Consider the following 26818-nt stretch of genomic DNA (forward strand, 5'->3'; position numbering starts at 1 on the left):
TTGGCTAATTTTCGCTGGCAATATCGTGACTGCCTCATGGTTGTCTCACGATCTATGATTTGCTGTGATCTGCTCAGGTATAAAGACCTCTGGATTTCTGTCAATCGGGGTCCGAGTTGCTTTTGGAAGAGATTCCAAACTGGGTCCTTATTGCCAGGCAATAAACATCACCTTCTTATTCTCCATTGCTGAGTCTGCCTGATCCTTATTTAACACCAAGCGAGTACCCGCTTACGTTCACATGCTTCACCAGGACCACCTCCTGTCCCAAAGGGATTGTTGCTGGCAAAGCAGCTGGAAATGGGCGCTGCTACTCACTGAGCCTCCAGGGACCTTGGCATCAATGGCTGTGCCTGTGTGTGAAGCTGGCTAACAGAATAACAATACTAAATTACACACCTAAATTTCAAGGGAGATGTATTTGGCCCTGGCCCACTTGGCCCTCAGGGGTTGGCCAGATACATTCCTGGCCCTTGGAGCGAAGAAAAAGGGACCCTATCCCAGGAGTCTGTCTTGAGAGCAGGAGAGAGTCCAAGTGCAAGAAAAGGAGACAGAAGCAGGGGAGTGGGGGTGAGGGGAGCAACTCCTGAGGACCCCCAGGTGAGGACCCCCACTAGAGACAAGCATTCATTTTTCGCAAGATACAAATGACTCCCTTGTCAGTCAGTTCTGACTTCATGCATTGACTGGAAGGCAGGAGCAACAAGGCTTCTTCATCTCCCAGAAATCTCTTCGGTTGCTTCCACATTTTGCATTGCAATCTTCCTTCTAGGAGGGCTAGATGCTGCTTTTTCCTCCTCCTCCTCCTCCTCTTCCTCCTCCTCCTCTTTCTTCTTCTTCTTCTTCTTCCTCCTCCTCCTCCTCTTCTCCTTTTTAAAAAGGCCCTTTCCACCTGGCCTAGGGGGTGAGGCCCAGACTCACCCTGCCCTACTGTGTTAAATATCTATTCTGTAGTTGACCTCCTTTGTAAGGTTTTATTTTGACATCTTTATAAGAATATTTGTTTTCTGCTATGTTGCTTTGACTATAGACTATATATTTGACTTTCTTCCAATGGTTTTATTTCTATTTTATTGATTTTGTGGGATGTGAAACTGCAGTCAAGTACAACATTCCTACAGTGGGCACATTAGGGGATGTTTTCTACCACTCAGGAGAAGACTTCCTGTTTCCTCCTGAGCTGGGACAGACTTCCACTCCATGTGACTTGAAGAGGGTGCAGTCTGTTGTACTAGCATGGAGGAGCACACGGCCTCCATGTTCTGATCAGTGTGTCTTCTCCATTTTCTATGTTGCTGTGTGATTGGAGAAGTGACTCCTTAGTCGCAGTCAATTGGGACTAACTTCTTTATGGAATAGTTCTAGTTGTTATGTAACCTAAGCCTGCCTTCAGGGATATGTCTGTGAACGTGAATAAATCTGAGTAAACTACTTTTATATTAATGTGAATCAGATTATTGTGCTTATTCATTTAAGAGGGATTGGAAGGGATTTTACCAGGAAGGAATTTTTAATAGCAAGACTCAGATGAGTCAGCAACAAGCTGATCGCTGTGTAATCTAAAAAAGGGGGATGTATGGAACTAGAATATGGAACTTTCTAGTTAGGAAGGACATCATTCAATAATATATCTTCTTCTAACTCCCCAATTATCCCCACAGATTTAATATGCTGTAAACCGCTTTGAGATTTATTGTTAAAATATAAAGTGTTATAGAAATTTAAATAAATATAATAGCTCATAGTTTGGGCTGTGGTGCAGTCCAGCCCTGGTTCCCTCCAAGACTCATCCATGCTTGCTCAGGGATCCTTTTTCTTCTCCTGATATTAGACAACTTTTGTAACTGAACAATGTATTTGCTTTGTAGGATTTCTAGCGCCTCTCCTTAAGACAGACAGAACTTGGCAGAAGACCAAAGGGTTCCTTCCGATCTCTTAGAGGCTTCCTGAGAGCACAGATGGATGAGCAAGATTCAGCTGGCCCTGGAGCAGGAAGGGGCCATGGCATCCAAACCGGGAGCAGTGGGGGATTCTGGGAAAACTCTATGCAGAACATCCATGGTGAGGTGGACACCCTCCGCTCAGAGGGGCAGAGCCAGCAGGTGAGGCAGTTCTGCTGCCAGGAGGCCAAAGGACCCCGAGAGGTTTGCAGCCGACTCTACCACCTTTGTCACCAGTGGCTGAAGCCAGAAAGGCACACAAAAGCTGAGATGCTGGACCTGGTGATCTTGGAGCAGTTCCTGGCTGTCCTTCCACCGGAGATGGAGAGCTGGGTGAGGGAATGCGGAGCGGAAACCAGTTCCCAGGCGGTGGCCCTGGCCGAAGGTTTCCTCCTGAGTCAGGCAGAGGAGAGAAAGCAGGTGAGAGAGACTGCTCTGGATACTCCCAAGGGGCTCCAAACAGGACAGAGAACATCAAAAAATGCTCTTCTGATGGCTCATTTTTTTCCCCTGGGAAGGTATCCATGGAATGAGATCTGTCAAACTTGAAGCTGTTGGCCCTGACATTCATTTTTTAATCCTTCTCCCCATTCTCTCTCTTGTTTTTTTTTTATAATCATGTTTAATTAATTTTCCATACAATCATTCCACAATACAATTTCTATTAAACTTTTCAGTTTTTGACTTCCTTCGGCTTTTCTGTCAATCACTCGAATTTAGTTTCTTTAAATACCCTTTTCCAAATTTTGATATTGCCTTTATACCTTCCCCCTCTTACATTTTACTTTTTTTACAATATTTCTTATTTTATCACAGAGCTTCTCTAAATGCCACTAACGTTATTTCATTATCACTTAAACATTCCCAATAATCTGTTAATTTTCCCCAGTCCTCGATGAACTTTTGATCTCGTTGATATCTGATCTTCCCAGTCAGTTTATCAAGTTCTGCATAGTCCATCAGCTTCGTTCTCCATTCCTCCAACCTTGGTAATTGTTCTTGTTTCCATTTCTGAGCCAATAATATTCTTGCCGCTGTTACTGCATATTGAAAGATTTTATGGTCCTTTCTATTAATTTCGTTGCCTACAATTCCTAAGAGAAAAGCCTCTGGTTTCTTAATAAATGTATATTTCAACATTTTTTCAGCTCATTATATATCAACTCCCAGAAGCTTTTCACTTTCTTACATTCTCACCACATATGAAAAAATGTACCATCTGTTTCTTTACATTTCCAACACTTCTTACATGTTTTGTACATTTTTGCAAGTTTTACTGGTGTAATATACCATCTATACATCATTTTCATAATATTTTCCTTTAATGCAGTACATGCAGTAAATTTAATACTTTCATTCCATAGTTTTATCCAATCATTAAATTGTATATTATGTCCGATATCTTTGGCCCATTTTATCATAACTGATTTAACTTCTTCATCTTTTGTATGCCATTCCAACAATATCTTATACATTTTGGATAGGATTTTATATTCACTATTTATTATATCTGTTTGAAATTTAGAGTCCTTCTCTGCATATCCATATTCTTTAAAATCTTTTTTAAACATTTCGTTTTAAACATTTCGTTTTAAACATTTCGTTTATCTGAAAATAATGCAACCAATCGTACACAGATTCTTTCACTTCTTCATATGGTTTTCCATTTCCCCCCTTCTTTCATAATCAAATTTCCATATGTAACCCAATTCTTTCTCATATTAGTTTTTTTAACAGACATAACCTCTAACGGAGACAACCAGTGTGGAGTTTTTGGTTCAAGTAGGTTTTTATACCTCTCCCATACTTCTGTTAACGATCCTCGGAAAATGTGGTTTTCAAAACTTCTATGGATTTTCTTCTTTCCCACCCATAGATACGCGTGCCATCCAAATCTATTATCAAATCCTTCCAAATCTAACAGTTCTGTATTTTCTAGTTTTATCCATTCCTTTAACCAACAGAGACACGAGTCTTCATAGTACAATTTCAAGTCTGGCAGGGCGAAGCCTCCTCTTTCCTTTGCGTCAGTTAGTAACTTAAATTGAATTCTTGGCTTCTTTCCCTGCCAGATATACCTTGAAATAACTCTTTGCCATTCTTTAAATACCCCGGTCCCCTTGATTATTGGAATCGTTTGATACAGAAATAATAATTTTGGTAGCACGCTCATCTTTATCGTTGAAATCCTTCCCCAAAATGACAATTTCATTTGTTCCCACACCTCCAGATCTTTCTTTATCCCATTCCACACTGGTATGTAATTATTCTGATATAAATCTATGTTTTTGAGGGGTTATCCAAATTCCCAAATATTTCACCTTTTTCACCACCTCTATGCCAACTTGTTGCTGTATATTCTCTATCTTATCTTGATCCATATTCTTAACAATTATTTTAGTCTTCTTCTTATTCAGTATAAATCCTGCTATTTGGCCAAATCTTTCTACCTCCGTAAGTATATTTTTCACACTTTCCAATGGCTCTTCCACCGTTATGACCAGATCATCGGCATAGGCCTTATATTCATTCCGGCCTACTGTAACCCCTTTTATTGTCTCATTTTCTCTTAATGATTTTAGAAGAACCTCCAGTACCATGATGAATAACAATGGTGAGAGTGGACATCCCTGTTGCGTACCTTTGGATATCCCTATTTCCTCCGTAATCACGTTATTTACAATTAGTTTCGCTTTTTGCTCAGTGTAGATTGCTTTTATTCCATTGAGAAATCCCTTCCCCACCTCCATATATTCTAGGCTTTTTAACATAAAGTCCCAAGAAATGTTATCAAAGGCCTTTTCTGCATCCACAAATATTAGCACCCCATTCTCTCTTTTGAATACTTTTTCTTTTTCAGGGAAAGGATCTCTTTGCAGAAATGGGCCAGATTTCTTCTGAGGCAGAGAGGCCTCCGTTGAACACCAGAGAGAGGCCACTGGGTAAGAAGGGAGGAGGTTTTTCTCCGTTTAGTCTCATTCTGTTCGTTTTCCAACTCATCTGTGGGTTCTTTTCATCTTTTGTTGGGGGAGATAGTGGGACCAAGAGCCCAGAGGAGGGGAGATATATTTCGGCACAACTAACATCTGAAATGCACCCAAACATCCAAATGCACTCAGCAGGCGAGAATTTCTCAAAGGCCTGTCTGTAGTTTAGATGCACTGATTCACATCATAGAATCATAGAGTTGGAATAGACCACAAGGGCCATCGAGTCCAACCCCCTGCCAAGCAGGAAACACCATCAGAGCACTCCTGATATATGGTTGTCAAGCCTCTGCTTAAAGACCTCCAAAGAAGGAGACTCCACCACACTCCTTGGCAGCAAATTCCACTGTCAAACAGCTCTTACTGTCAGGAAGTTCTTCCTAATGTTTAGGTGGAATCTTCTTTCTTGTAGTTTGGATCCATTGCTCCGTGTCCGCTTCTTTGGAGCAGCAGAAAACAACCTTTCTCCCTCCTCTATGTGACATCCTTTTATATATTTGAACATGGCTATCATATCACCCCTTAACCTCCTCTTCTCCAGGCTAAACATGCCCAGCTCCCTTAGCCGTTCCTCATAAGGCATCGTTTCCAGACCTTTGACCATTTTGGTTGCCCTCCTCTGGACACGTTCCAGTTTGTCAGTGTCCTTCTTGAACTGTGGTGCCCAGAACTGGACACAGTACTCCAGGTGAGGTCTGACCAGAGCAGAATACAGTGGCACTATTACTTCCCTTGATCTAGATGCTATACTCCTATTGATGCAGCCCAGAATTGCATTGGCTTTTTTAGCTGCCATGTCACACTGTTGGCTCATGTCAAGTTTGTGGTCAACCAAGACTCCTAGATCCTTTTCACATGTACTGCTCTCAAGCCAGGTGTCCCCCATCCTGTATTTGTGCCTCTCATTTTTTTTGCCCAAGTGCAATACTTTACATTTCTCCCTGTTAAAATTCATCTTGTTTGTTTTGGCCCAGTTCTCTAATCTGTCAAGGTCATTTTGAAGTGTGATCCTGTCCTCTGGGGTGTTAGCCACCCCTCCCAGTTTGGTGTCATCTGCAAATTTGATCAGGATGCCCTTGAGTCCACCATCCAAGTCGTTGATAAAGATGTTGAATAAGACCGGGCCCAAGACAGAACCCTGTGGCACCCCACTAGTCACTCTTCTCCAGGATGAAGAGGAACCATTGATGAGCACCCTTTGGGTTCGGTCAGTCGGCCAGTTACAAATCCACTGAGTGGTAGCATAGTCAAGACCGTACTTTACCAGCTTCTTTACAAGAATATCATGGGGCACCTTGTCGAATGCCTTGCTGAAATCAAGGTAGGCTACATCCACTGTGTTCCCTTCATCTACCAGGCTTGTAATTCTGTAAAAAAACGAGATCAGGTTAGTCTGACATGACTTATTTTTCAGAAATCCATGCTGACTATTGGTGATCACAGCATTCCTTTCTAGGTGAGAGAAGCAGGCACTCTGGGCCTCCCCCTTACCTTTTTCCTCTTGCAAGTGACACAGTGATACTGGCTAGACCTCTTCATCCATCTCTGAATGGGGAAAGAATGGAAGCAGCGGCTGTGGAACCAGATCAGGTATGGGGAACCTGCCTTGTGGGGACAGAGGTCAAGGGGTGGAAGAATGTCCTAGCTCAAGGAGTGGTGGTGAACAACAGTGTTGTCTCAGAGGAGGACATTTCCCTTTTTCTTTTAGGGTCCAGTGTGTTTTGAAGATGTTGCTGTTGGTTTCACGGATGAGGAATGGGAGTTGCTGGATCCTGACCAGAGAGCTCTGCATAAGGACGTCATGGAGGAGAATCGTGGGATCGTGGCCTCTCTCAGTAAGGCTCCCTGTGGGATCATAATATCTGTTTTTAAATTCAAAATTCCATATGTGACGAACCTCATATATTTTCACAGAACTCAGCAGCGCCCCCTACAACACCAGATATCACAATCCCCCCCAAAAAAACCTTGAACAGTAAATTACTGTTTTTTCTGTGAATGTTCTTCCTCCAGTTGCAGCTTATTAAAGAAGGATCAGCCTGGTCTGAACTCCCCAGACCCTTTTAAGTATAAATGTCAGAGTTGTTAGCTTCTGTCAGGTTTTCTGTTTTTGTTTTTCCTCCCGTCAGTCTTTGGTTGTCCAAAGAGAAGACTGACATTGGAAACGGAGGGGATGCCATGATGGAGGCCAACAAAATCCATTCAAGAGAAGAGCCAGGCTTGTCGAATCACAGGTTCCCCTAAGGATGTCGGTTGATCCCCGTTAATTAATGCACCCAAACCCTTCAGAAAACCATCCATCTAGCCCACTTGTGTTATTCCTCTAATCCATTTCTCTTCATTGTAGATAGAGATGGACTGGAAATTAAGAACATGGGTGAGCATGAGAAAATCCCCACAATGGAGAAGCTGAATAAATATCTTGAAAATGGAAAAAGTTCCTATTCCACTTGCCGTCAAAGAAATCTCATTAGGAAGAAACCCTATCAGTGCATGGAATGTGGAAAGAGCTTCAATAATAACTCCAATCTCACTTCCCATAAGAGAATTCATACAGGGGAGAAACCCTATCAGTGTGTGGAATGTGGAAAGAGCTTCAGTCAGAGCTCCAGTCTCACTTCCCATTGGATAATTCATACAGGGGAGAAACCCTATCAGTGTGTGGAATGTGGAAAGAGCTTCAATCGCAGTGCCAATCTCACTTCCCATCAGAGAATTCATACAGGGGAGAAACCCTATCAGTGTGGGGAATGTGGAAAGAGCTTCAGTCAGAGCAGCAATCTCACTTCCCATCAGAGAATTCATACACGGGAGAAGCCCTATCAGTGTGTAGAATGTGGTAAAAGCTTCAGTCACAGCCACCATCTCAATTCCCATCAGAGAATTCATACAGGGGAGAAATCCTATCAGTGTGTGGAATGTGGAAAGAGCTTCAGTCACAGCTACCGTCTCACGTCCCATAAAAGAATTCATACAGGGGAGAAACCCTATCAGTGTGTGGAATGTGGAAAGAGCTTCAATGCGAGTGCCCATCTCACTTCCCATCAGAGAATTCATACAGGGGAGAAACCCTATCAGTGTGTGGAATGTGGAAAGAGCTTCAGTCAGAGCGCCGGTCTCATTTCCCATCAAAGAATTCATACAGGGGAGAAACCCTATCAATGCTTGGAATGTGGAAAGAGCTTCAGTCAGAGCTCCAATCTCAGTTCCCATCAAAGGATTCATACAAAGAGTGGAAAACCCTTCATTCTTCATTATACAACTTTCAGCGCTAGGGAAAAACACACCAGTTTAAACAGGCCTTTGGCTGATTGACATCTAATGCCCTTTTTAAATGTGGGGAGTTGGGGGTTACAGGTTTTGGGCTGTGTGTTTTGTGTTTTCATTGTGTGATTTTATGTTGTAACCATCCTGTGACCTGTGAGTGTAGAGAATGGGAGCCAGCTCTTAGAGTCTGCGGGGTCTTTGCCCCCCAAAAAGATATTTGAGGGGGCCACCCCCAGTTCATAGGAACAGCCATTCAAATGGCATGCTTGCACCGCATCCTCTGACTGTTTAACTGAGGCGGGGCTTACTAAACCCCTCCTATATTTTATTCAAGTTGGCACCCCTGCTATAGGGCACTATAGAAATGAAATAAATATAATAACCCCATCTTGATCGCCTTCATCTGCACATGTTCCAGCTTGACAATATCCTTCTTATTATAATCATTTAAAAAAATTTATGTGCCTATCATCTGAGGATTTCATAGTGCTTCACAACATAAACAGACAGGTTGAAAGCAGGGCTTTCTCAAAAACAAGTTAAGCCCGATAAATCTCTCTTTTTCATTTCTTTTTTTGGGTGCAGTTACAAACTTTGTTGATCAGGGGGCTGCTGTGAAAATACTGCATCTCAATTTCAGTAAGGCTTTTGACAAAATCCTCTGTGATATTTATGTGAGGAAGCTGGTAAAATGTGGGCTGAATGAGGTAACTGGTGGATTTGACTGACCGAACCCAAATTGTCCTCCTCCATGGTTCCTCCTCATCCTGGGGAAAAGTGACAAGAGGGGTGCTGCAGGGTTCTGTCCTGGGCCCATTGTTGTTCAACGTCTTTATAAATGTCTTGGATGAAGGAACTGAGGGGATGCTCATCCCATTTGCAGATGACACCAAACAGGGAGCGGAGGCCAATGTGGCAGAAGGCAGAATCAGATCAAGGGCAGGAATAGTACCACTTTCTTCTGGCTTGGTCTGGCCCCACGTAGAATACTGTGTTCAATTCTGGGCACCACAATTTAAGAATCTCAACTTTTGTTTGCCAGGGGCGGTGGGGGGTTACAGGTTTTGTGTTTTGTGTTTTCATATTGTGATTTTATGTTGAAACCATCCTGAGAACTTTGGGTGTAGGTGTCTGGTCATGTGGGATTGCTAAGAGGAATTATGAAAAATGAAGCAAGCTACTGTGTCAATGGTGAAAGCATCACTTTGACTGGGTTTGGGTCATTGACTTGATTTCTGATCGATCCCACAAGCCTCTGCATCTCTGCCCCATTTTCTCTATGTCTGTCAGTCACATGTAAAGCATTCTAACACAGACCAGTTGCTTACCAAGCCTCCTGGGTACATAAAAATAGGGAGGTAGATTTGATGTAGCTTCTGTTAATCTTTAGGTAGATCTTAGGGCCAGGAACACAGTTCACATGGATGTGGTAAAATGCCTGTCTTTCCTTTTACTGCTGGGTTTATTACCACCGGGGTTTGTTAATTCCTCCTTGGTTCCTGTTTATTTAGCCTGTATGCATGTTCAAATAGTAAATAGTTCTTTGTAGTCAAGAGGCTTCGTCTGATCTGACTTTGTCCCCACGTGAGGATTTTTTGAAATGCTCAGAGGAAATCTGATTGGTTCTTACAAACGCTGTGTTAAAGTTCTTTTGTTAATAAAAACGACCTGGGCCAGGAAGTGGAACGCGCACTTTCCAGTCCGTCCTTGGCCTTCAGAATGCAACAGCAGGGAACAGGAGCCAACTTTTAGAGGATGAGGGGTCTTTGCCCCTTCATAAAATATTTGAGGGGGGCACCCCCCCAGTTGATAGGCATTGCCATCCAAATGGCATGCATGCCCCACATCATGTATTGATTATGCGAGGAGGGGCTTACTAAACCCCTTCTATATTTTATTCAAGTTGGTACCCCAGGTATAGGGCGCTATAGAAATTAAATAAATGCATAAATTAAGCAAGACCATCTTGATCGCCTTCATTTGCATATGTTTCGGCTTGTCAATATCCTTATTATTATCATCATTTAAAAAAATTATGTGCCCTTTATCTGATTTCTCGGTGTTTCAGAACATAAACATACACAAGTTGAAAACATGGCTTTCTCAAAAACTCGTCAAGCCAGAGAAATCTCTCTTTTTCTTTTTTCTTTTTGGATGGAGTTAGAGTTTGTTGATCAGCGGACTGCTGTGGAAATAGTCGCCCGTGATATTTATGTGAGGAAGCTGGTAAAATGTTGGCTGAATGAGGTAACTGTTAGGTGGATTTGACTGACCAAACCCAAAAGAGGACTCCTTCATGGTTATAATAATAATAATAATAATTTATTATTTGTACCCCGCCCATCTGGCTGGGTTTCCCCAGCCACTCTGGGCGGCTTCCAACAGAGATGAAAAATACACTAAAATGTCACATATTAAAAACTTCCCTGAACAGGGCTGCCTTCAGATGTCTTCTGAATGTCAGGTAGTTGTTTATCGCTTTGACATCTGATGGGAGGGCATTCCACAGGGCGGGCGCCACTACCGAGAAGGCCCTCTGCCTGGTTCCCTGTAACCTGGCCTCTCGCAGTGAGGGAACCGCCAGAAGGCCCTCGGAGCTGGACCTCAGTGTCCGGGCAGAACGATGGGGGAGGAGACGCTCCTTCAGATATACTGGACCGAGGCCATTTAGGGCTTTAAAGGTCAGCACCAACACTTTGAATTGTGCTCGGAAACGTACCAGGATGGTTCCTCCTCATCCTGGGGAAAAGTGGCAAGAGGGGGGCTGCAGGGTTCTGTCCTGGGCCCATTGTTGTTCAACGTCTTTATGAATGACTTGGATGAAGGAACTGAGGGGATGCTCATCACATTTGCAGACGACATCAAACGGGGAGCGGAGGCCAATGTGGCAGAAGGCAGAATCCGATCAAGGGCAGGAATAGTACCACTTTCTTCTGCCTTGGTCAGGCCCCACCTAGAATATTGTGTTCAATTCTGGGCACCACAATTTAAGAATCTTAAATTTTGTTTGCCCGGGGAAATTAAGAAGGTGGGAGAACACAATCCATATTCCTTTTATAACACGTGGCAAATGTTTATTAAATATATAAATTGTTAAGACTGTTGCAGGAATCCACCCAACAGTCACGGGAAAATGTATCGTGGTCTTTTAGAACAGGCATCCCCAAACTCTGCGCTCCACATGTTTTGGGAGTACAGCTCCCATCATCCCTAGCTAACGGGACCAGTGGTCTGGGATGTTGGGAATTGTAGTCCCAAAATATCTGGAGTGCCGAGTTTGGGGGTGCCTGTTTTAGAATAATGAAATGAAACTTTAACAAATGACACGCTGAAAGTGAAATTCCATCAGGACAAGTTACTTTTTGTTTACTGTTGTAACTATTGCTTTCTGAATATTTATCTTCTGTACCATGAAGATAAATAAAAATAATGTTTTTTAAAAAGGAGATGGGGAAATCATGTGTACTATTCCATCAATCAGCTTGCATGTGTTGAGTTTTATTTGGAGACTGTAACTCCCAGTAATTTCATTATCTGTATGTGTTTCTGTGTGTTCAGCACACATGATTGCAGGTGAGACTGAATAAAACACTTCATCGGAAAAATTAGAAGCATCTAATGTTCCCTGGACTTTTAATAATAATAATAAATAATAATAATTTTATTATTTATACCCTGCCCTCCCCAGCCAAGGCCGGGCTCAGAGCGGCTTACAAGCAATAATAAAAACAAGATGAATGATTGCAACTTAAAAACAAAATTAAAATACAACATTGAAACATTAAAATATTAAAATATTAAAAAGTAGTCTCATCGCAGGAGGAGAAGGAAAGGAAAAAAGAAAGAGAGGGAGGGAGGGAATCAAATTGGCTCCAAGCCAAAGGCCAGGCGGAACAGGCCCGCGGAAAGAAATCAGATCCTGCAGGGCCCTGGTCTCATGAGGCAGAGCATTCCACCAGGCTGGAGCCAGAGTTGAAAAGACCCTGGCTCTGGTTGAAGCCAATCTAACTTCCTTAGGGCCCGGGACCACTAGGGTGTTGCTATTTATTGACCTTGAGGCTCTCCATGGGGCATACCAGGAGAGGCGGTCCCGTAGGTACGAGGGTACTTGGCCGTGAAGGGCTTTAAAGGTCAAAAGCAGCACCTTAAATCTGACCCTGTACTCCACCGGGAGCCAGTGCAGCTGGAAAAGCACTGGGTGAATATGCTCCTATGGCAGAGACCCCGTGAGGAGCCTCGCTGCAGCAGTCTGCACCCGCTGGAGTTTCTGTGACAGCTTCAAGGGCAGCCCCGCGTAGAGCGAATTACAGTAGTCAAGCCTGGCGGTGACAGTCGCATGGATCACTTTTAGGGCAATGCATGGTGCTTTTGTTTGGCACATAAAAATCTGGCTGCTCCCAAAGACTTGTCTGTCTGTCTCTGCACCACAACACTGCTTTGGAATGGATTCTTTCAGATTGGTGGTTTAAATGATTTTTGGCTGGTGCTGGTGCTTGAGGATGATGAGGTACTTAACAAAAAAAGTTGAGTTTACAAAAAATTCCCTAAAGCCACGTTTCTAGGGCTAGGCGGGCCATTGTCCTGGTCCCACTCATCTTATGGTGGACTACAAAGCTCTTAACAGCTTCACTCACAGCCACAATCTCACTTCCCATCAAAGAATTCATACAGGGGAAAAACCCTATCAGTGTGTGGATTGTGGAAAGAGCTTCAGTCAGAGTGCCCATCTCACTTCTCATAAAAGAATTCATACAAAGTTCCAAAACCAGTCATTATACAGCTTTCAGCGCCAGGGAAAAACTCATCTCTTTAACCAGGCCTTTGGCTGATTGACATCTAATGCCCTTTTACAATGTGGTGGGGGTTACAGGTTTTGGGGGGGGTGTTTTCTGTTTTCATTCTGTGGTTTTATGTTGTAACCGTCCTGAGACCTATGGGTATAGAGAATAAGAGCCAACTCTTGTCTGAGGGCTCTTTGCCCCCCCAATAAGATATTTGAGGGGGCCACCCCCCCAGTTCATAGGAACAGCCATTCAAATGTGTCCCATTAAACTTTAATTAGTTTAATGTAAATGCCCAGTGCGCTTCCATCGTCACAAGTCCCATTACAGCAGAGCATTTCGCGCAGCAGTTTAAGAAGGGCAGGAGAGGCAGTATCTTTTCAAAGAGGAGTCTTGGAGCATGCGGTTTATAACTCAAAGATAAGGTTTATTTACAAAACAAAAACAACCCTGGCGAAGAACCACACATCTCAGCAAACACGCCCAAAAGGGGAGAAGGGAAGAACAAACACACAGGAGACTATTTATACAAACTCATGTTCCTGGAAGCCTAATGACTTTCAGCTGCTCAGTGATTAGAGCGTTTCTGCTACCTTTTAACCCTTTGATAGCAACACCCCTCTCGCTCGTAACACTGAGCTGTACCAACCTTAATTCAAATTTAAACCTGAACAGAAACATTTATGAGATTGCAGACTCAAAGCTTTTGTAAAACCGTCTGCGAGATTTTCTTGGCTTGGACAATACTTTAGTTCAATCAAACCTTGTTTTACACTTTGGCATACATTTTGATAACGGATATCCAAGTGTTTTGTGTGTGCCTTGAATTGACCTGATTTAGCTAGTTTAATACAAGGTTGATTGTCTTCCCACACTCTGATAGGTAGGGAACATTCCCCAAACAATTCTTGTACCAGTTGCTTATAAAATTCCAGTTCTCTACATACATCTGATCATGCATTAAACTCAGATTCAGTTGAACTTAAAGCTATAAGTGATTGCTTTCTTGATCTCCAACCAATTAGTGCATTTCCAAATTTTATCGTCATTCCTGACACTGATTTTCTATCTGGTCCAGCATCTGCCCAACTGCTGTCGGCCCAACATTCAAGTTGTGTGCTGCCCTCTGCTGATAGTTTTAAGCGAAACCTTTTGGTAGTTTGGAGATACCTTAAAACTCTTTTTACTCCTTGCCAAGCATGCATTGATGGTTTTTCAGCTACACAGCATGTTGACAGCATATGTTATATCGGGCCGAGTCCACTGTGCAATGTGGAGTAGACTGCCTATCGCTGACTGGTAAACCCCGGGATTACTGAACTCTGCCTGTTGCTCGGCTTGAGCATCCTTTATGTAACTTAACTCCATTGGGGTTTTAACACCAGCACAGTTGTCCATTTTAAACCTTTCCAGCAACTACTGGATCTTAGCTTCTTGGCTGAGCCAATAGTTCCCATTTTCATCTTGCTGAATTTTAACTCCTAGATAAACAGATACATTGCCTAGTGATTTTATCTGAAACCTTTCTCCAAGCTTTGTGGCAAATTGTTGTGCAAGTTTATCATCCTTTCCACTGTATAATAAATCGTCAACAAATATCAAGATTGCTTCTTGTTCACATCCCGAGCCTTTTAGATAAAGACACACATCTGCTGCGCTCTTTCTGAACCCCATGCTCTCTAGAGCATCGTTTCAGCAGGAATTCCAATTACGGGCGGACTGTTTCAACCCATAAATGGATTTGTGTAGGCGCCAGACCTGGTTTGGCTTGTCTCCTTCAAAACCCGGTGGTGGTGTCATATAGACTTCCTCCTGTAAGTCTGCATTTAAATAAGCCATATTGACATCAAAATGAAACAGCTTATTTCCCTTCTTAGCTGAAGAGGCTAAAAGCATTCTCAGTGACTCCGATCTTGAAGTAGGGGCATAGATTTGAGAATAGTGAACACCTTTGCGCTGCGAAAACGCTTTTGCAACTAGTCGGGCTTTATATTGTAACTCCTCAGTAGTTGTGGGCTTTAAACGATATACCCATCGACAACCTACAGCTTGTTGCCCTTTCGGAAGCTCTGTACTTGTAAACACACCAAGAGACTTCATTGAAGCCATCTCTTTTTCCATTGCTTCCTGCCACTTTACGGCTTCTGAGCTTGGAAGCTGTTGTACCTCTATATAGCTATCTGGCTCACACTGTGCCATATTTACGTATACGCTTGTCACCTTAAACCGCTCTGGCGGCTTGCCCTTTGTGGCACGATTTGACCTGCGCAATTGCTCCTCTTGTGCCCCCTCTGACCGTTGGCTGTCAGAATCTGTCTCAGACTTTATATCTGGATGTGCCTCTAGGGATAAAGACCTCCGTTTAGATACCTCCCTTGGGCTTGGTGTTGCAGGTGACATGCTTCGCTTTTGCTGTCTGCTAGGCCTACTGACTGGCAATGTTGGAACACCCCTAGATTCTGGCTTTTCTACCTTAGGAGAAGAACCTTGTGCCTGGTCAGAATCTGCATCTGAACCATGTGCACCATCCCTTCTGGCTCACCACCCTCTGGACTTTCATTCTCAGCATAAATGCCTAAATCATCTCTCAAAATGTCAGGGTTAGCATGTAAGTGAGTCCATCCGGATTGCTCACAAAATTCAGCGCTCCTACTGAGGACCACTCTTGTAGTATCCCCATTTGGTTCACGAACCTCCAAGATTTGGCGTGTGGTTCGTACCCACAAAAGATGAGTTTCCTAGCCCTTGGACCTCCCTTTTTCCTTAACGCTTTTGGGATAAGTGCATAGGCTGGACATCCAAACACCCGAAAGTAATTAATTTTGGGCTTCTTCCCATATAAAGCAAAATAAGGGGTGGTGCCAATTACAGAATTATATACTCGGTTCAGAATATGAGTAGCCGTCTGCCAGGCTTCCGCCCAGTAACTTTGAGGGAGTTTAGCATCAAACAACATAGAGTTTGCCAACTCTTGCATAACCCTGTTTTTACGTTCGGCCACGCCTCCTTCTTGGGGGGAATAAGGTGTAGATAGACGATGCTTAATTCCCTTTTTCTTAAAGAAATTCTGCAACACAGACCCGGTAAATTCTGACCCTCTGTCTGTCTGAAAAGCAAGTACTTTAGTACCGAATTCAAGTTCTACTGCATGAACCCAATTTTTAACTGTTTCTGCAGTATCTGCTTTTGTTTTGAGAGGAAAAAACCATGTAACCTTTGTTTTGTCATCCGAGAGACACAGTGCATACCTCAAACCTCCCATGCTAGCAACAGGCATTGGGCCACAGAGGTCCATATGCACAAGTTGGAATACTTTGTCAGATTTCCTATCTGAACTGGGATAGCTGCATCTATGAACCTTCGCCCTTTTGCATGCAGTACAATCCAAATACTTAGTACATTTGTTCATTTTGCACCCTTCTGATAATTCAGGTTGCCTTTTAACATACTGAAAATTAATATGTCCCAAACGGCGGTGCCATAAATGAACACAAGAATTATGGGTAGGCGAGTTCACACAACCAGCATGAACCAGTTCAACTTCATCTGGACTTGTCTCAAAATAATATAACCCATCTCTGCATTCCACCTGCAAAAGAGATACGTTATTCTTTGAAATAGTGCAAACCCCATTTTCAAACACAGTTTTAAACCCATTTCTATCAAGTTCTGACACAGACAAAATACACCCCTTCAATCCCTTTAGCACGTAGGCATCAATTTCTGTTTGCAAACAATTCAGGAACACTGTGCCTACGGTCTCTAAGGAACGTTTAGTTGAATCTGCCATTGTCACAACTTTAAGGGTTTGCAAATGTCTACAATTCTGCAAACGGACACTAGATGGCGCCACCAGGTGGTGAGATGCACCACTGTCGATCAACCAGCGTAGATTGCTGCCTTGGCCACGCCCTTGCATCAACGCCATTGCTGAAGCCATGTGCTGTGTGCTGTGGGAGTAGCCACGACCTCCTCCTCTTCTTTGACGTCCCCTGGAACTCCTTGTCTGGTAACTAGGGGTAACGGCCTTGGTGCTGTCTTGACCAGGTTCACGTGTGCAATTCCTGATTAGATGGGAAGGGGAACCACAGCGAAAACAGTGTCTAGCTGTAAAAGCATTTACTGTGTTCTCAAACTCCGCATCAGCACTCTTAGGCACAGCATAACTCCCCTTTAAAGACAAACCTCTTTCTCTTTGCCTTTTATCCTGTTCATCTGCAAGCCGAGAAGAAATGTATTCAAGGGTTAATTCAGTTGAAGGCATAGCTTCCAAAGTTAAAGCTAGAGTCTCATAGCTTTTATCAAGAGAAGACAACAATATGTATGACTGCTGCTCCATTGAGAAAGGAATGCCCAGCTGTCTTAGTTGATTAAAGGCAGACACCATTTTGGCAATATGTTCTTTCACACACGTTCCCGGTTGGAGACGTAAAGCAAACAAACATCTTGTAGCATGGATCTTGGCCCCCGCAGTGTTTCTGGAATTTAACCGCTGCAGAACCGTCCAGACCTCATGCGTGTTCTTTAACTCAGAAACATAAGGCATTTGCTCTGGTCCCACTGCCAAAACTAGTAGACCTTGGGCTTTCCTGTCGCGTTTCTGTGAAGCTGTTGCTGTTGCTTTGTCTTCTGCAGACACGTCTGCAGCTGCCTGTAAAGGCGGTGCTTCAGTACAACTCCACAACTCTTTTGCTTGCAACCAAACCCTTACTCTAGCCTTCCAATCTTGCCAATTTTTCCCATTGAGTCGCGTAAACGGGACAGTAAAACTTTCCTGGGACTCTGCCATCCTCCCTGGGGCTTAGGAACAATACTCACACACCTGTAGACCGTCTCCCAGCATCTGAGGTGGCTCCTTGAGGAATAAGACGTCTTCTAGCGAGTACAAACTGCTCAGTGCCTGTTTAAAACTTTTTCTAGGCACGTTGCAGGACTCAAGCTGCTTTGAAGGCTTTCGTGTCGGCAACCGCTTTGGTCTTCGCTCCAGTCCTTGCATAAATCACTCTGAACTGCACTCCTTATCTCCTTGACGTACAACCAGCCATAACCTGTCCCATTAAACTTTAATTGGTTTAATGTAAATGCCCAGTGCGCTTCCATCGTCACAAGTCCCATTACAGCAGAGCATTTCGCGCAGCAGTTTAAGAAGGGCAGGAGAGGCAGTATCTTTTCAAAGAGGAGTCTTGGAGCATGCAGTTTATAACTCAAAGATAAGGTTTATTTACAAAACAAAAACAACCCTGGCGAAGAACCACACATCTCAGCAAACACGCCCAAAAGGGGAGAAGGGAAGAACAAACACACAGGAGACTATTTATACAAACTCATGTTCCTGGAAGCCTAATGACTTTCAGCTGCTCAGTGATTAGAGCGTTTCTGCTACCTTTTAACCCTTTGATAGCAACAAAATGGCATGCTTGCACCGCATCCTGTGACTGTTTAACCGAGGCGGGGCTTGCTAAACCCCTCCTATATTTTATTCAAGTTGGCACCCCTGCTATAGGGCGCTATAGAAGTCATATAAATGCATAAATAAAACAAAATCATCTTAGTCGCCTTCTTTTGCACTTGTTCCAGCTTGTCAATATCCTTTATATTATCATTTTTTAAAAATATGTACCCTTATGTATCATTTTTTAAAATGATAATATTATGTACCCTTCAAGGCTTTCTCAAAAACAAGTCAAGCTAGAGAAATCTCTCTTTTTTCTTTTTCTTTTTTTGGATGGAGTTACAGATTGTTTCTCAGGGGACTCCTGTGGTAATAGAACATCTTAATTTCAGTAAGGTTTTTGACAAAGTCCCCCTTGATATTTATGTGAGGAAGCTGGTAAAATGAGGCTGAACTAGGTAACTGTTAGGTGGATTTGACTGACCGATCCCAAAGAGGACTCTTTCATGGTTCCTCATCATCCTGGGGAAAAGTGACAAGAGGGGTGCTGCCGGGTTCTGTCCTGGGCCCGTTGTTGTTCAAGTTCTTTATAAATGTCTTGGATGAAGGAACTGAGGGGATGCTCATCAAATTTGCTCATCACGGTTGCTGAACAGCTTGGTAGGTTTCTGGATGAAACATTGGCTCTGGATCCATTCCAGTCCGGCTTCCGTGCTGGTCATGGGACTGAGACGGCTCTGGTCGCCCTAACAGATGATCTCCGCAGGCAGCTGGATCGAGGCGGGTCGGGGCTGCTGATTCTTCTAGACCTGTCAGCAGCCTTCGACATGGTCGATCACGAATTCCTGGACCACCACCTTGCCGACGTGGGGATCCAGGGCACAGTCCTTCAATGGCTGTGCTCGTTTCTCTCTGGTCGGGGACAGAGGGTGGCACTTGGGGGGGAATTGTCATCCCGCCACTCCTTGGTGTGTGGAGTGCCCCAGGGTGCGATACTCTCCCCGATGCTTTTTAACATCTTTATGCGCCCCCTTGCCCAGCTTGTCTGGAGTTTTGGGCTGGGCTGCCATCAGTATGCTGATGACACCCAACTCTTATCTGTTGATGGATGGCCATCCTGACTCGGCCCCAGACGCACTGATCAGATGCTTGGAAGCTGTGGCTGGATGGTTACGTGGGAGCCGGTTGAAGTTAAATCCTTCGAAGACAGAGGTCCTCTAGCTGGGACGGGACGATATGGGATTGAGGGGGCAACTCCCATCTCTTGCGGGGGTGCAATTAGTGCCAGCACCGTCCGTTAAGAGTTTGGGTGTAATCTTCGATACCTCCCTCTCATGGAGGCGCAGATTGCAGCTATAACAAAGGCGGCATTTTTTCATCTCTGCCAAGCTAAGCAGTTGGCTCCTTACCTCTCTTGCCCTGACCTAGCCACTGTGATCCACGCGACGGTCACCTCCAGACTGGATTATTGTAACTCGCTCTACGTGGGGCTGCCCTTGAGACTGAAACAGAAACTCCAGCGGGTGCAGAATACTGCAGCGAGGCTCCTCACAGGGTCCCTGCCATGGGAGCATATTCGCCCAGTGCTTTTCCAGCTGCACTGGCTCCCGGTGGAGTACAGGGTCAGATTTAAGGTGCTGCTTTTGACCTTTAAAGCCCTTCACGGCCTAGGACCCTCGTACCTTCGGGACCGCCTCTCCCGGTATGCCCCACGGAGAGCCTCAAGGTCCATAAATAGCAACACCCTAGTGGTCCCGGGCCCTAAGGAAGTTAGATTGGCTTCAACCAGAGCCATGGTCTTTTCAACTCTGGCTCCAGCCTGGTGGAACGCTCTGCCTCATGAGACCAGGGCCCTGCAGGATCTGATTTCTTTCCGCGGGGCCTGTAAGACAGAGTTGTTCTACCTGGCCTTTGGCTTGGAGCCAATTTGATTCCCTCCCTCTCTTTCTTTTTTCCTTTCCTTCTCCTCCTGCGATGAGGCTACATTTTAATATTTTAATGTTTCAATATTTCAATGTATTTTAATTTTGTTTATAAGTTACAATCATTCATCTTGTTTTTATTATTGCTTGTAAGCCGCTCTGAGCCTGGCCTTGGCTGGGGAGGGCAGGGTATAAATAATAAAATTATTATTATTTATTATTAAAACTCCAGGGAACATTAGATGCTTCTAATTTTTCCGATGAAGTGTTTTATTCAGTCTCACCTGCAATCATGTGTGCTGAACACACAGAAACTGTCCCATTAAACTTTAATTAGTTTAATGTAAATGCCCAGTGCACTTCCTTCTTTAAAAGTCTCACTACGGCAGAGTATTTCGCGCAGCAGCTAAGAAGGGCAGGAGAGGCAGCATCTTCCCAAAAAGAGTCCTGGAGCATGCGGTTTGTAAATCAAAAAAAGGTTTATTTACAAAACACAAGAAAACAATCCTGGCGACGAACCACACATCTCAGCAAAACACACACCCAAAGAGAAGAAGGGGGGAGAAGGGGAAGAACAAACAAACAGGGAGACTATTTATACAGACTCATGTTCCTGGAAGCCTAATGACCTCCAGCTGCTCAGTGATTAGAGCGTTTCTGCTACTTTTTTAACCCTTTGATAGCAACACCCCCTCTCGCTCGTAACACTGAGCTGCACCAACCTTAATACAAATTTAAACCTGAACAGAAACATTTATGAGATTGCGGACTCAAAGCTTTTGTGAAACCGTCTGCGAGATTTTCATGGCTTGGACAATACTTTAGTTCAATTAAACCTTGTTTTACACTTTGGCATACATTTTGATAACGGATATCCAAGTGTTTTGTGTGTGCCTTGAATTGACCTGATTTAGCTAGTTTAATACAAGGTTGATTGTCTTCCCACACTCTGATAGGTAGGGAACATTCTCCAAACAATTCTTGTACCAGTTGCTTATAAAATTCCAGTTCTCTACATATATCTGATAATGCATTAAACTCTGATTCAGTTGAACTTAAAGCTATAAGTGATTGCTTTCTTGATCTCCAACCAATTAGTGCATTTCCAAATTTTATCGCCATTCCTGACACTGATTTTCTATCTGGTCCAGCATCTGCCCAACTGCTGTCGGCCCAACATTCAAGTTGTGTGCTGCCCTCTGCTGATAGTTTTAAGCGAAAGCTTTTGGTAGTTTGGAGATACCTTAAAACTCTTTTTACTCCTTGCCAAGCATGCATTGATGGTTTTTCAGCTTGTCTACACAGCATGTTGACAGCATATGTTATATCGGGCCGAGTCCACTGTGCAATGTGGAGTAGACTGCCTATCGCTGACTGGTAAACCGCGGGATTACAGAACTCTGCCTTTTGCTCAGTTTGAGCATCCTTTGTGTAACTTAACTCCATTGGGGTTTTAACACCAGCACAGTTGTCCATTTTAAACCTTTCCAGCAACTGCTGGATTTTAGCTTCTTGGCTAAGCCAATAGTTACCATTTTCATCTTGCTGAATTTTAACTCCTAGATAAACAGATACATTGCCTAGTGATTTTATCTGAAACCTTTCTCCAAGTTTTGTGGCAAATTGTTGTGCAAGTTTATCATCCTTTCCACTGTATAATAAATCGTCAACAAATATCAAAACGGCTTCTTGTTCACATCCCGAGCCTTTTAAATAAAGACACGCATCTGCTGCACTCTTTCTGAACCCCATGTTCTCTAGAGCATCGTTTAAGCAGGAATTCCAATTACGGGCGGACTGTTTCAACCCATAAATGGATTTGTGTAGGCGCCAGACCTGGTTTGGCTTGTCTCCTTCAAAACCTGGTGGTGGTGTCATATAGACTACCTCCTGTAAGTCTGCATTTAAATAAGCCACATTGACATCAAAATGAAACAGCTTATTTCCCTTCTTAGCTGAAGAGGCTAAAAGCATTCTTAATGACTCCGATCTTGAAGTAGGGGCATAGATTTGAGAATAGTGAACACCTTTGCGCTGCGAAAACCCTTTTGCAACTAGTCGGGCTTTATATTGCAACTCTTCAGTAGTTGTGGGCTTTAAACGATATACCCATCGACAACCTACAGCTTGTTGCCCTTTCGGAAGCTCTGTACTTGTAAACACACCGAGAGACTTCATTGAAGCCATCTCTTTTTCCATTGCTTCCTGCCACTTTACGGCTTCTGAGCTTGGAAGCTGTTGTACTTCCATATAGCTTTCTGGCTCACACTGTGCCATATTTACGTATACACTTGTCACCTTAAACCGCTCTGGCGGCTTGCCCTTCGTTGCACGACTTGACCTGCGCAATTGCTCCTCTTGTGCCCCCTCTGACCGTTGGCTGTCAGAATCTGTCTCAGACTTTATATCTGGACGCGCCCCTAGGGATAAAGACCTCCGTTTAGATACCTCCCTTGGGCTTGGTGTTGCAGGTGACCTGCTTTGCTTTTGCTGTCTGCTAGGCCTACTGACTGGCGAAGTTGGAACACTCCTAGATTCTGGCTTTTCTACCTTAGGAGAAGAACCTTGTGCCCGGTCAGAATCTGCATCTGAACCATGTGCACCATCCCCTTCTGGCTCACCACTCTCTGGGCTTTCTTTCTCAGCATGAATGCCTAAATCATCTCTCAAAATGTCAGGGTTAGCGTGTAAGCGAGTCCATCCGGACTGCTCACAAAAATCAGCGCTCCTACTGAGGACCACTCTTGTAGTATCCCCATCTGGGTCCACAAACCTCCAAGATTTGGCATGTGGTTCGTACCCGCAAAAGATGAGTTTCCTAGCCCTTGGACTTCCCTTTTTCCTTAACACTTTTGGGATAAGTACATAGGCTTGAGATCCAAACACCCGAAAGTAATTAACTTTGGGCTTCTTCCCATATAAAGCAAAATAAGGCGTCGTAGCAATTACCGAATTATATACTCGGTTCAGAATATGAGTAGCCGCCTGCCAGGCTTCCGCCCAGTAACTTTGAGGGAGTTTAGCATCAAACAACATAGAGTTTGCCAACTCTTGCAGAACCCTGTTTTTACGTTCGGCCACGCCTCCTTCTTGGGGGGAATAAGGTGTAGACAGACGATGCTTAATTCCCTTTTTCTTAAAGAAATTCTGCAACACAGACCCGGTAAATTCTGACCCTCTGTCTGTCTGAAAAGCAAGTACTCTAGTACCGAATTCAAGTTCTACTGCATGAACCCAATTTTTAACTGTTTCTGCAGTATCTGCTTTTGTTTTGAGAGGAAAAAACCATGTAACCTTTGTTTTGTCATCCGAGAGACACAGTGCATACTTCGAACCTCCCATGCTAGCAACAGGCATTGGGACACATAGGTCCATATGCACAAGTTGGAATACTTTGTCAGATTTCCTATCTGAACTGGGATAGCTGCATCTATGAACCTTCGCACTTTTACATGCAGTACAATCCAAATACTTAGTACATTTGTTCAATTTGCACCCTTCTGATAATTCAGGTTGCCTTTTAACATACTGAAAATTAATATGCCCTAAACGGCGGTGCCATAAATGGACACAAGAATTATGGGTAGGCGTGTTCACACAACCAGCATGAACCTGTTCAACTTCATCTGGACTTGTCTCAAAATAATATAACCCATTTCTGCATTCCACCTGCAAAAGAGATACGTTATCCTTTGAAATAGTGCAAACCCCATTTTCAAACACAGTTTTAAACCCATTTCTATCAAGTTCTGACACAGACAAAATACACCCCTTCAGTCCCTTTAGCACGTAGGCATCAATTTCTGTTTGCAAACAATTCAAGAACACTGTGCCTACAGTCTCTAAGGAACGTTTAGTTGAATCTGCCATTGTCACAACTTTAGGAGTTTGCAAATGTCTGCAATTCTGCAAACGGACACTAGATGGCGCCACCAGGTGGTGAGATGCACCACTGTCGATCAACCAGCGTAGATTGCTGCCTTGGCCACGCCCTTGCATCAACGCCATTGCTGAAGCCATGTGCTGTGTGCTGTGGGAGTAGCCATGACCTCCTCCTCTTCTTCGACGTCCCCTGGAACTCCTTGTCTGGTAACTAGGGGTTACGGCCTTGTTGCTGTCTTGACCAGGTTCACGTGTGCAATTCCTGATTAGATGGGAAGGGGAACCACAGCGAAAACAGTGTCTAGCTGCAAAAGCATTTACTGTGTGTTCAAACTCAGCATCAACACTCTTAGGCACAGCATAACTCCCCTTTAAAGACAAACCTCTTTCTCTTTGCCTTTTATCCTGTTCATCCGCAAGCCGAGAAGAAATGTATTCAAGGGTTAATTCAGTTGAAGGCATAGCTTCCAAAGTTAGAGCTAGAGTCTCATAGCTTTTATCAAGAGAAGACAACAATATGTATGACTGCTGCTCCATTGAGAAAGGAATGCCCAGCTGTCTTAGTTGATTAAAGGCAGACACCATTTTGGCAATATGTTCTTTCACACACGCTCCCGGTTGGAGACGTAAATCAAACAAACATCTTGTAGCATGGATCTTGGCCCCCGCAGTGTTTCTGGAATTTAACCGCTGCAGAACCGTCCAGACCTCATGCGTGTTCTTTAACTCAGAAACATAAGGCATTTGCTCTGGTCCCACTGCCAAAACTAGTAGACCTTGGGCTTTCCTGTCGTGTTTCTGTGAAGCTGCTGCTGCTGCTTTGTCTGCTGCTGACGCGTCTGCAGCTGCCTGTAAAGGCGGTGCTTCAGTACAACTCCACAACTCTTTTGCTTGCAACCAAACCCTTACTCTAGCCTTCCAATCTTGCCAATTTTTCCCATTGAGTCGCGTAAACGGGACAGTAAAACTTTCCTGGGACTCTGCCATCCTCCCTGGGGCTTAGGAACGATACTCACACACCTGTAGACCGTCTCCCAGCTGCTGAGGTGGCTCCTTGAGGGACAGACGTCTTCCAGCGAGTACAAACTGCGCAGTGCCTCTTTAAAACTTTTCTAGGCACGTTGCAGGACTCAAGCTGCTTTGAAGGCTTTCGTTGTCGGCAACCGCTTCTGTCTTCACTCCAGTCCTTGCATAAATCACTCTGAACTGCTCTCCTTATCTCCTTCTTGACGTACAAACACCCATAACCTGTCCCATTAAACTTTAATTAGTTTAATGTAAATGCCCAGTGCACTTCCTTCTTTAAAAGTCTCACTACGGCAGAGTATTTCGCGCAGCAGCTAAGAAGGGCAGGAGAGGCAGCATCTTCCCAAAAAGAGTCCTGGAGCATGCGGTTTGTAAATCAAAAAAAGGTTTATTTACAAAACACAAGAAAACAATCCTGGCGACGAACCACACATCTCAGCAAAACACACACCCAAAGAGAAGAAGGGGGGAGAAGGGGAAGAACAAACAAACAGGGAGACTATTTATACAGACTCATGTTCCTGGAAGCCTAATGACCTCCAGCTGCTCAGTGATTAGAGCGTTTCTGCTACTTTTTTAACCCTTTGATAGCAACAGAAACACATAGAGATAATGAAATTACTGGGAGTTACAGTCTCCAAATAAAACTCCTTTTTAAAAAAACATTATTTTTCTTTATCTTCATGGTACAGAAGATAAATATTCAGAAAGCAATAGTTTCAACAGTAAACAAAAAGTCCTGATGGAATTTCAGACTTTCAGCATGTCATGTGTTAAAGTTTCATTTCATTATTCTAAAACAGGCATCCCCAAACTCGGCCCTCCAGATGTTTTGGGACTACAATTCCCAGCATCCCAGACCACTGGTCCTGTTAGCTATGGTCCCAAAACATCTGGAGGACCGAGTTTGGGGATGCCTGTTCTAAAAGACCACGACACATTTTCCCATGAGTGTTGGGTGGATTCCTGCAACAGTCTTAACAATTTATATATTCAATAAACATTTGCCATGTGTTATAAAAGGAATATGGATTGTGTTCCCTCACCTTCTTGATTTCCCCTGGCAAACAAAATTTAAGATACTTAAATTGTGGTGCCCAGAATTGAACACAGTATTTATTCAAGCTGGGGTCTGACCAAGGCAGAAGAAAGTGGTACTATTCCTGCCCTTGAACTGATTCTGCCTTCTGCCACATTGGCCTCCGCCAAATCCACCTAAGTCAAATCCACCTAACAGTTACCTAGTTCAGCCTCATTTTACCAGCTTCCTCACATAAATATCAAGGGGGACTTTGTCAAAAACCCTACTGAAATTAAGATGCACTATTACCACAGCAGTCCCCTGAGAAACAATCTGTAACTCCATCCAAAAAAAGAAAAAGAAAAAAGAGAGATTTCTCTAGCTTGACTTGTTTTTGAGAAAGCCTTGAAGGGTACATAATATTATCATTTTTAAAAGTGATACATGCTTTGATGGGAACAAGTGCAAAAGAAGGCGACCAAGATGATTTTGTTTTATTTATGCATTTATATGCCTTCTATAGCGCCCTATAGCAGGGATGGCAACTTGAATAAAATATAGGAGGGGTTTAGCAAGCCCCGCCTTGGTTAAACAGTCACA

The 26818-nt window shown here is 43.7% G+C and overlaps 3 protein-coding genes across 4 annotated transcripts in view; 2 read left to right on the forward strand and 1 right to left on the reverse strand.

Moving 5' to 3' along the window:
* Positions 1–11364, forward strand: part of LOC309369140 (uncharacterized protein) — a 30774-nt gene extending 19410 nt beyond the window's left edge. The window contains exons 5-6 of one of the 2 annotated variants that reach the window (XM_081909858.1): positions 6636–6762; positions 7275–9703. In XM_081909858.1, coding sequence (XP_081765984.1) covers positions 6636–6762; positions 7275–8242 — 1095 coding nt within the window. In that variant the 3' untranslated portion in view covers positions 8243–9703. Of the gene's footprint in view, positions 1–6635; positions 6763–7274; positions 9704–10916 lie in introns of those variants that run through there. The other variant, XM_081909857.1, reaches the window with a different exon arrangement.
* Positions 1–26818, reverse strand: part of LOC309368792 (uncharacterized protein) — a gene marked incomplete at its 3' end in the record, with an annotated part of 476991 nt that overhangs the window by 142072 nt on the left and 308101 nt on the right. The gene's annotated exons all lie outside the window — the stretch shown is intronic.
* The window catches only part of LOC309369113 (uncharacterized protein), a 72840-nt gene that overhangs the window by 19445 nt on the left and 26577 nt on the right, over positions 1–26818 (forward strand). The window lies entirely within an intron of this gene.

Source organism: Podarcis melisellensis, assembly GCF_964234715.1.
Source record: "Podarcis melisellensis genome assembly, chromosome: 4".
Lineage (NCBI taxonomy): Eukaryota > Metazoa > Chordata > Lepidosauria > Squamata > Lacertidae > Podarcis > Podarcis melisellensis.